Source organism: Perca flavescens, chromosome 13 (assembly GCF_004354835.1).
Source record: "Perca flavescens isolate YP-PL-M2 chromosome 13, PFLA_1.0, whole genome shotgun sequence".
NCBI classification, from domain to species: Eukaryota; Metazoa; Chordata; class Actinopteri; order Perciformes; family Percidae; genus Perca; species Perca flavescens.
The window spans coordinates 24,301,961-24,313,374 of NC_041343.1; the positions used below are offsets into that span (position 1 = coordinate 24,301,961).

The 11,414-nt window shown below is 38.1% G+C and overlaps 1 protein-coding gene across 1 annotated transcript in view; it reads left to right on the forward strand.

Moving 5' to 3' along the window:
* The first annotated feature begins 1,509 nt into the window (after positions 1-1,509).
* Positions 1,510-11,414, forward strand: part of faxdc2 (fatty acid hydroxylase domain containing 2) — a 13,238-nt gene continuing 3,333 nt past the window's right edge. Inside the window, 6 exon segments of the mRNA XM_028594482.1 lie at positions 1,510-1,698; positions 2,957-2,991; positions 5,524-5,621; positions 7,149-7,252; positions 8,093-8,214; positions 11,378-11,414. The exon segment at positions 11,378-11,414 is cut by the window's right edge and continues 169 nt beyond it. Of these exon segments, the coding sequence (XP_028450283.1) occupies positions 1,674-1,698; positions 2,957-2,991; positions 5,524-5,621; positions 7,149-7,252; positions 8,093-8,214; positions 11,378-11,414 (421 nt within the window). The 5' untranslated portion in view covers positions 1,510-1,673.

Below are 11,414 nucleotides of genomic sequence, written 5' to 3' on the forward strand. Positions count from 1 at the left end.
GATAAATGATATGTGTAAAAATGAAAAACACAATTAAACACAAATATGAGTGCATTTAGTCCAGAAACTCCACACACAAGCACTCATGTTACAAAATGGATCGTGATCTAAATCAGGCTTTAATGCCCTCAGTGATACACACTCAGTGAAGGGCAAGTGACTATAGCCTACTGTATGTGCCAAAACCCAGCAGCACACGGATGCAGTTGTAGCAGCTTCACAGCAGAGGTCAGACCTGAGCTGTGCATTGAAACCAAATTAAAACCCAGTTATCTGGGAATGTTGTTTATGAATCTTTAGTTTGTATTTTATTTCATTCTGCACTTAATGAAACAAGATTCATAAATAACATTGTAGAGAGATTATAGAAATCAATTCATAATTTCAAGTATCAATCAATGTTTATAGTCAGAAATCTTGTATAGAATATACAAGTTATTTTTTAATTAGATTGACCTTTATTTATCCAGGTAAGTTGATTGAGAACAAATTCTCATTTGCAACAATGACCATATCACATTCACACAGTTACACATTCAGTAGCCTACAACCACAGTCTGATCTGCTGGCCACTGAGCAGCTCCACTGGAGCTGTAGTGGTTAAGGGCCTTGCTCAAGAGGAAGGGACAAGCACTGTCACTGCTCTTTCACTGCTCTATTTACTGGATTTTCTCTTCAAATATGTAAAGTAAATTAAAGTCAAAAGCTTTGTTTTTACAGTACAAACACTCCCTAGTTTGTTTTTTTCTCTCACTACCACCCCTAAAAAAGGACAGAAAAGGTCCTGAGTGCAGTAAGAAATAAGTTACTTCTCTCTCCACATTTATTACAGTAAAGGGGGTTTCCGGGTCTGATCCCATGTTCAAAGTCATGCTCATTTTACATAATGTATTACGTATACATATTATGTTATGTATACATAACTTCATTACATAATGATTAGTGGACTGACCCCCTGTACAGTAATAATGGATGATAGTGGGGCCACATGTTGATGTCGCAGCAGCAGACTGGAGGTTATCTGGGCCAGGGATTGTTAAGTGATAGCTGAAGGAGATGTTATTGATGAGGTGAGGGCAGAGAAAAGTGTGTGTGTGTGTGTGTGTGTGTGCACATGCGCGCATGTAGTCATCAATATTATCATTATGTAAGGTTTGGTGTATAACATTGTCAAAAAATAAACAATTTCCTATAGGCTAGGCTACAGACCAAGGTGACATTTTGTAAAGTGCTTGTTTTGTCCTTTTGTCTGACTCACAGTCAAGATATTCAATTTATGATTAAAAACAAAGAAAATTAATGTTTCCTTTTTGAGAAACACTGTAGCCTATATTATATTATTATTCTAATATAAGCTTTTTTTTTTACTGTATTCTACTCTAACTTATTAGCCTACTTAAGTGTAGGCCTACTTTCCCCCCCAGCATGCTAACAGCAGCGCAGTAACACCAGTTTCGCCTGATACATGTTTGGACATCATCATATTTTATCTACGTGTTCTATTAATAGGCCTACATCCAGGTTCACATCAGAGTAGCTACCGCCACTTCCGGGTACGGCTCGAGTCAGCTGACCAAGAACCGGCCAATCAGAAGTCGTTCTCTGTTGTAAATACACGGTTGTTTTGAGACCATGTTGGATACAGCAGCACAGAGGAAACACCGTGAGGAAACATGACGGCGCAAACAAGAGACAGCGGTGAGTCGTAGATTTATTTGACCGTTAACATGTTGATGGAGTCGGTTTATGTCACGTTTAAAGCTTTAGTTGGCAGTGGTGGATTGGAAGTACATTGACTCAAAAGCCTACCTAAGCCTTCGAGGTACTTTGTTAACTTGAGTATTTCCATTTAAGGTGTATTTTCTTTCTATAAAGTATCAATTTTCTATGCTTTTTTATGTAGCCTATTGATTATTTTGACTAACGTCTATTTTTTTTTAAACGTAGGCTATTTTTTAATAAATGTTGTTCATCAAAAATACTTCAAGTGAAGGTCAGGTCAAGTTATCAAAGCCCAAACTCGATCTTAGTTTTCTTTTATTTAATCTAATAATCTGCAGCCAATAATAAATACATGAAAAAAAGCAGTGTATTCATTTTCACAGTCAACAAATCAGCCTAGTCTTTGCATTTCTGAAGCTGCAGCTTGGTGATAAAAAGAATCAATATAATTTCTGTGTAAAATGTAAATTAACTAATGTGCAAGCACTAACTCTATGTTTCACTTAAAGATCCCCACCAGACATGTTTTAAGACAAATTTTAAGAAAAATACTCCTGCTTTGAATTATAATTTGTGTCTCACAGACTAGTTTTTCCAAACGTTCTTACAAAATCCAGAATGTATGAATATGCAAATATTTTTCAAGTTCACTGTGTAGTGTGTATGTGCACTGGTTTCAAGTTTCCCCATCACTCTTTTTTTGTTAAATTGCATATTGAACAACACCGCTTCAAAAGTCACAAAATCGTCTCCTTTTTCTTCTACTGTCAAACTCTGCACATGATTGGCTACATGATTCTGCACAGTGAAGCTCAAACATCCAAATGACCTAACACAAAGCGAAGCACATTTTCGAGTGGAGGAGGGGCTTTAATATAACTTGGGTGCCACACTTGTACCCTTTTTTTATGAAATCTTTACAATTGTTCTTTTTGTTCCCTAAACTTTCTATTTCTTGCTCCGTTACGAACAGAGTGGATGTAGGGCAGGTTGTTATCCCCAAGAATTTGACTGGAAAAATGCTCACTGTAAAAAGGATTATGTATAATCCTCCAGCTGTAAATTTTGCACTCGGCTACTCGGCACGCAGGTGATTATTGTACCATGGAAAGATTAAAAAAAAAAAAAAACAGTCAGAGATGTTTAGGCTGTTTACTTAATTCTAATTTTCGTGACAGAATATCCTAAATTAAAATATAAAAAATAAATGGTGTATTTATTATTGTGCTTACAGACACGAGGAGAGCTGCCACAACAGGCAACAGACAGGTAAGAAAACAACACCGTTACAACTGAACAATCTGTTATTACCATAGTTGACTAGTACAGAATAGATCATCTAAAGCAGGCAGGATAGCATCAACACAATACGATTAGTCACAACAGGCACAACCCTTTTTGAGGGTGACACTGACAGGGTTTTATTACTCTGAAGAATTGAACAATATTTGTTCCAGTCCGTTAACTTCTGTGGCATCTCATGCAAAAATACTGACCGTGTAATTATTTCCTTTTTTTAATAATGCTAAAAATGTTTGCAGCATTATTTACTTGTAACACTTTTCCATACAAAGTTAATGTTATTAAATCATCCACTGACAGTATGATTCAAGCTCCTTCCTGACAACCACAAATAGTGTATAAAACCAGATGTTTTAATGAGCTACAAATCCTGTTATAATTGTCATTAATTAGTTTTAGTACCGGTAGATTCCTTTTTAAAATGTCTGCATAAGAAGCTCTACATCCTTTCAGGAAACACAACATTTTTGTATGTTTTTGGGCGTAACAATTATGAAACTCAAAATTATTATATTGGCACAAATTGGCACGTCTTCAGAAAACCTGCATGGGTCAAGCTTCTTTTGTGCCATGTTGAATCTGAGACCGTCAACAATGTAACAGTCAACACTGTTGGCATTATGGTTGGTTGAAACAAACATTAAAAGCTCTCCTAAGAATAAAGTATAAAGAATAAAGAATAAAGTCGCATATAGATGTTCTGTGAGTGATTTGTCCGCATGCCATATGTCTGATAAAATATCATTAATCATAACCTACTGGCCATCAGTCAAATCTCATGTTAGCATCAGAAAAGTAAAATTGTTTTGAATTGCCTTTCTTTAACTTTGTAACGCATTTAAAACCCAAAAGTTTCCACCTGCCTACTTTTGTTTTGAACGTGGCTCCTTGACTTGTCCTGTATGCCTTGTTGTTTCATTGGGACAGGCTCGACCTGACAAGTTACATATTTCCTCCCATGCAAATGTATTGAGCCCTGCAGGGATAGTCAATAATGGATGATGCACATGACCCAGAGAAATGTTAAGGAGTGTTTTGAGCAGTGACTGTAGAATGAGAGAGTGCATCAATCCATTTTATTTGTCACATAAAATCATACAAGGTGCAATTCTAGTGAAATTTTGGTATGTGTGTCCTTTTGGTATGTGTGTCATTTTAGGAACTTTTGCAGACTTACTTTCTTAGAGAATAGATTGTAATAAATGTAATAATTAAAATGTCCTCATAAGGATAGATACACAAGGATACGTCAGTGTCAGTAGACATTTGTGTAACATTGTCTCCCCTGTTGCCATGGCTGGCCAAAAGGCAGCTGGGGTAAAAGCTGGCAGTTTAGATGGTCTGTGAATGTGACATCAATCCCTGGACTTAATTCCTGCCGAATGAACTGATTTAGTTTTTCCCTTTGTCCGACTGGCTCAGATTTTGCTTTAACTAAATGCACTGTGCATTGATTGGACATATTTGTAGATCTGGCATTTAGTATTCAGCTTAAATTCAAATATTGTCAAAATTACAAGAGACAGCATCTGTTTAAATCCATTTAGGTCCTGCTAAAATGCATTAAAGACAAATTGATAACTTAATCGTAAATTAATTTACTGTCTTATCAAAACTTCACATGTTGAGCAGCATTGCAATCATAAACCGACCACGTGGCCTTTAATAACATTGATGCTTTTAATTATTTTGAATGTAGATATAGATAAAATCATTCATTTATTATGGCTCTACTGTATTTAAAACTCAAATTTACTGTACACATTGCTCTTTACCTTTTATAGTCATACAAGTGCATTATTTAGGTTGGTATGGTAGTAAACATTATGTAACTTTTTTGATTGAAAATACACTATAACGGCACTACAGACGGTACCGTTCATCATTAAGACCAAAAAACAATGAAGCCTTATGTCTTATTTTCAATGTGCTTAAGTTAAACACGAAGGATTCAGAGGCACATTCTCTCCTGTTGCCTGATCAGAAATCCGAATCAGAAAAGGGTTTATTGCCACAATAAGTTACACTTACTGTATGTAGAATTTGCCTTGGTGAGGCTGCATATATAAACAAACAAACAAGCAAACATATTAAACATTAATATGAAATAAACAATAAATACAGAAACAAATGTATACAGTACATACAAAATAACTGTTGCATAATAAAAAAAGAGGCTAAAAGGGTTGAGTGCAGATTAATTTGCTCTTCATTCTCACTTTCTGTATTATGGTGTATTATCTATATGCAGTCCCGTGGTGCTAAATTCCTCACCTTTTATGGTTACATAAATTAAGTCTGCTTCGTCTGTGCAGATCAGCGTTTCACCTACAACTGAACCGAGCTGAAAAACCACAGTCCTGCAATCCTCACTGTTTTATAGACATTTTTGCACCCCAAGACATTTCTGTGGGAAACGCTGATGTAGCTCAACATCAGGAGCTTGCACAGTACGATCAGAGAGGTTCATACACTATTGTTGCCTTTTTTTTTGCCCAGGAGGGCCCTGGAGGAGTGTGGGACTCTGTGAAGAAAGCTGCGGTTGTCATTGGATCTGGAATCTTATTCCTGGCTGCATTCGGCAACTCGCTGACATGGTAGGATTTCCTTACAAGTTGCAGTGTTACAGCAAACCAATAGTTTGTTTTAAAATGAACTTGAGATCATCATTACGTCAATGCACAATAATAATAAAAAAGGATAAGAAAGGGAACAGAAGAGAACCAGATGGGAGGCATCAGGACAGTGCAAAGCAGGACTGGACAGGCAGACAGTCTGATCGGGTCCAAATTATACTTAGCTTCAAATTATACTTCAGTTAATCGGTCAGGTACGATGGTGATCGCCTGGTATATAATAGTCACCACAGGACAAAACATTTTAGGAAATTAGTAGCATATGTAAGAGATCCATGCTCTTAAATGGTTATTGAATTGGATTATGTTTTTGAATTTGCTTCATAGATAATACATTGCTGGTTGTCTCACCCAGTTGGCTACAGAATGTTAGGACTTTTCAATTATTTCTAAAAATTAGTTTTTGAAAATAATGAGTTATCGCTGGCAATTAACTGGCTTCTGCCAGTGTTGAAGTTCTCTCTCTCTCTCTCTAGTGGGATCTGTAGGGGTAAATCTCATTTTAGATCGGGGCTAATTATCCTTAGGAATATGGAGGTCCGGGGTCCCGTTCAGATCGGGTTTCTTTTTTCAAATTGATTCATGGACGTCAGGTTAATTAATGGCTTGACTTGAATTACAGAATATGTGACTAGTGCCTCATTTCTACACTGCATGGTACGGCACTGCTCTACTCGACTCGCTCTTTTTAGGTTTTCTATTGGTAAGTTATGGATAGTGCCTGGTGCTTTTTTTGGTACCACCTCGGTCGAGGTTTTGAGCTGAGTGGATACTAAAAGGTGGAGTTAAAACACTGCAGACCACTGATTGATCAGAGAGAATATCTAGCTTGACGCGAGACATCCAATCGTCAATAGCGGGCACAATTTTTTTTTTTTTTTTTATTCACTCGTCCCAGTAGCCTGGTTGACACCAGACCTTTCTCTGTTGTAACTGAGAGTGGGTCTGGGCAAGCTTCCTTCACAGCCCATTTCCAGGACGTCCCCAACGGACGCCGCTCAAATGCCTCTGGGCGCAATTGGATAGTCCTTCAACCAATCAGACCAACGATCCGGGTGACGTCGCAGCTACAGCAGCATCGACGGGTTGCTGCGCTTCGGTGGCCGTGATGTTGAATGTAAGCAAAAGCTGCTTGCTGTCGCTGCGCTATCGTCATCGTGTAAAGCCCGCCTCAACGGTTGTGATTGGTGCCTCGATTTGGAAACATTGGAAATGGGCTTGAATGGGCTCTGGGCCAGACCGACTTGCAGAGCAAATCTCAAATTTGCCGGAAGTTCGTCAGGGTTTTCCCAGGCTAGAGTTGAAGATAATGCCATGGCAGTTTCACGCAGCGTCAGCGTCCCATTGGGACTGGGCTTGCGTTGGAATGTGTCAGTACAGTTCGAGACAGACTTCTGCACATTCACCAGAGAAAAGCATACAGAAGAACAAAAATCTAACAAAACATTCTTGTGAACTTTTGACATTTTGCGATGTTTTCTCATCTAGGCATCTTCAGAAATTCTGGGGAGCTTCAGGAGATTTCTGGCAGGACTTGTGGACGAAGCTGCATGTTTCGTTTGAGGGTCATGATACTACTCTGTTCTACCTGGGTAAGAGATAACGGTTTGTTCTCCAAAACATGTTCTGTAGACTGTAGAGGATCATGTTGCAACCACCAGACTACTGTTGACAGTTCTTATAGCAGAGCAGCCAAATCAAGTCATGATGACCTCTGTTGTCGACTTACTTACTTTAATATTGCGCCCATCATGTTGTCTGTTTTTGATCGGAAGATATTCCTCAATCAGATATCTATGTAGGACGTTATGTGCTGCCAGTCCAAAACAATAATCATTACAAGATAGGGCAAATATTATAATATTATATAAGTATGGCATTTTTTTGTGATTATGTAATATGCATTAAGGTGAATCAATAGAGCACAGAGCAAGTCATACAGTGCAATAAAAATCACCTTGCAAGGTGCAATCCTGCTTGATATCTGTGATCATGTTAATAGACCTTTTTCACGTCAGACATGTTGACATGTCATAGTAGGAAAAGCACAGGTGTATTCAAAACCATTAATGATGGCTGCATTCCACTTAGGAGAGGCCCTGGTATTGTGCATGCTGACTCACTGTAATGGCTAACTGGGACGCTTGATGGTATTGAGCCATCGTTACGGTTATCAATTTCAGCTATGCTTTTCCTACTAGGACAAGTCAAAATGTCTGCTGTGAAAAAGGTCCATTACCTTTTTGATTGCTCAAAAACATAATCCTTGATCTTCTAATCAGCTCAGAAATAAAATGCTGAAAGCCATACTTTTCTTAAAAATATCAGCAAGTTGTTGGCAGAACGTCACAGCTTTGCTGAAATATTCAGGCCCAGGACAGGGGCTGCAATGTTGTCCCTCTCTGACAGCAGTCCTGTTTTTTTCCCAACAGGGACAATGTTGGTCCCCACTCTGGTGTTCTGGGGGACGAATGCTCTTCTGCTGTTGGTAGACACCACTGGTAAACCCTCCTTCATCACCCGCTACCGCATCCAGGTGGACAGGAATAACCCGGTATGTCCTATATTGAATCAGTTAATGTATCTCCTCCAGCTTCACTATTAATACCACCCCAAGTACTACGACCCCCTTGGGCCTTTATTATTTTCACTAGCCGTTGTATATCTGATACCACTGAGATACCAACTTCACTTGGCCCTTTACTCCTTCTACCAATATTGTTACTGAACTGCTTATGCTGTAGATTTTAATTCCTGCCCCCTTTTTAACCTCTGATACAGTAACTGCGGTTATTTGCACCTGATTAATCAGAATATAACAGTTTTATGGCATGTCACGTAGTGACAGATAATAAATCCATCTATCTCAGTGTACTGACCTTTTATTAGTTACTTTTGTTTGTGTGTGTGTGTGTGTGTGTGTGTGTGTGTGTGTGTGTGTGTGTGTGTGTGTGTGTGTGTGTGTGTGTGTGTGTGTGTGTGTGTGTGTGTGTGTGTGTGTGTGTGTGTGTGTGTGTGTGTGTGTGTGTGTGTGTGTGTACCTGTCCGTCTGACTGACCAAAGTCCTCTCAGTGTGTTTGATTAACAGATATTGATGGACACTGGGGAGATAAAGTCATACATTACTGATAACCAGGGCTGGAAGGTTACTCTCAAAGATTATAACCAGGAACACAGTGCACAGGAAGCTCATGTTTGTTGATGGGATAAAAATACCTTTCAGTCAATTGCAGGTTGATTAATATACATAATTCATACATCCTGCATGAAACCAGTGTTTTCTCTGAATATACTGCCAGAGATATTGGGTGTTCCCTACATGGATGGACATTACATGTGTGGTGTTTCCCACCTTTTAAGGGATAACATGAACTTTGTGACAATCAATAGTGATAAAGCTGATGTTAGTCATAAAACCTTATATATCACTTATGATGAAATAATCTGCGACAATCTTGTTGTTGCGTGTGTCCTGTTTGCTTTCTATGGTCCATTTACTCTGAGCAGAGACATTGAAGCTCTGTGACCGATAACTTCTGAATCCTGAACTTGAGCCCTATTAATCATAAACAAAGCCACAATACAAATCTATCACGCAATCTATGTACCTTAAAGTCAGGGATTTGAATTGTATGTCAGTGTACTTGGGTCAACCATTAGACAGACATTTTTAGAGCATACGAGAAGAAATGTTTCTGCACACAATGAGGATTACACCACTATGCATTAGTTAAGCCATTTTGTTTGGTATAAAACCAATCAAACACCAGTTGCATCTCACTGTTCTTATCATGTGTGTTTACCAAAGTACGAAAAATAAGAACTTTTTTCACAACAGCCATTAAATAATGGCTGATTTCCATTTAGCTTCTTTAGTTTCAGGTTTCTGGTATTGTGCATGTTGGCTCACTGTCACACTGTCATGTCTTACCGGGAAGCTTGAATAGAACATAGCCATTGTTAATGTTATTAGTCACACCTGTGCTTTGACTACTACAAGTCAAAATGTCTGCTATGAAAAAGGCCTATTTGTAGGTCTTGTGTTTGCACTTTGGTAAACACGTGGAATTACAAAACCGTACTGTGCTGCAACTGTGCAAAAGTTCATTTGTGTACACTTGAGACACATTTATGTGCATGATATGCCCATGCTTTTAAAACAAGGGTCCAAACTTTAATGGGTGCGGCTGTGGCTCAGTGGTAGAGCGGTTGCCTGCCAATTGGAAGGTTGGTGGATCAATCCTTGGCCCTGCATTCCCATGTCGAAGTGTCCTTGGGCAAGACACTGAACCCCGAGTTGCCCCCGATGCTGCACATCGGAGTGTGAATGTGTGTAAATGATTATCTGATGAGCAGGTGGCACCTTGTACGGCAGCCTCGGCCACAGTGTATGAATGTGTGTGAATGGTGAATGTTTCCTGTACAATGTTAAAGCACTTTGAGTAATCTTTGAGACTAGAAAAGCGCTATATAAGAACAGTCCATTTACATTTAATTGTATCTTTTGTCTGCATTATAGTGAAGGTGATCGTTTAGAAGCTGCTGCTTGAGTTCCAGTATCGAGTCTAAATGTAAACATGTGCGTCTTTGCTATATTTTCCATTAAAACCTACTGACCGAACGCCATAAACAATCTTATGAAATGACTTGTAGACATCAGGTGTAGCCTTCAATACATGCACAGAACTATTACAATCCAAAAATCACATTTTCTTTTGTTCAAATTACTTAATTGTAATAATCCTTATTACACACTTATTATAAAACATAAACGACAATTACAAAAAAAACATATGGAAATGGCTAAATGTGTTGAACAAGAAGAATAAATATGCAGTATCAAAGTAGAATATTAGGTAGTAGAAAACGAAAAATAAAATTTAAGATGAGGGTAATCATAATTTTTTTTTATTCACCATCAGCATGTATGTAATGTTATGTAAATGTTTTTATATATGTGAGGGGTGTACTCACTTTTGTGAGATACAGCATCTCACAAAAGTGAGTACACCCCTCACATTTTAGTAAATATTTCATTATATCTTTTAATGGGACAACATTGAAGAAATTACACTTTGCTACAATGTAAAGTATTAAGTTTACAGCTTGTATAACAATGTAAATGTGCTGTCCCTTCAAAATAACTCAACATACAGCCATTAATGTCTAAACCGCTGGCAACAAAAGTGAGTACACCCCTATGTTAACTTCCCATAGAAGCAGGCAGATTTGTATTTTTAAAGGCCAGTTATTTCATGGATCCAGGATACTATGCATCCTGATAAAGTTCCCTTGGCCTTTGGAATTAAAATAGCCCCACATCATCACATACCCTTCACCATACCTAGAGATTGGCATGGTTTTATGTCGGTTAGCCTAATAGCTGGTTTGATTTGCATTGAGAGATGATCTTATGGAAAGTACCCCATGCCAATCTCTACATTACGTTACATTAATGGCTGTGTGTTGAGTTATTTTGAGGGGACAGCACATTTACACTGTTATACAAGCTGTACACTTAATACTTTACATTGTAGCAAAGTGTAATTTCTTCAGTGTTGTCCCATTAAAAGATATAATGAAATATTTACTAAAATGTGAGGGGTGTACTCACTTTTGTCAGATACTGTATGTATGTATGTATGTATGTCTGTCACAAAAAATAAATGCATACTTATTTTAGATTAAATCCAGGTTTGACCTCTGTCTGACTGCAGGTGGATCCAGTTAAAGTTGCCCATGTGATGAAGACAG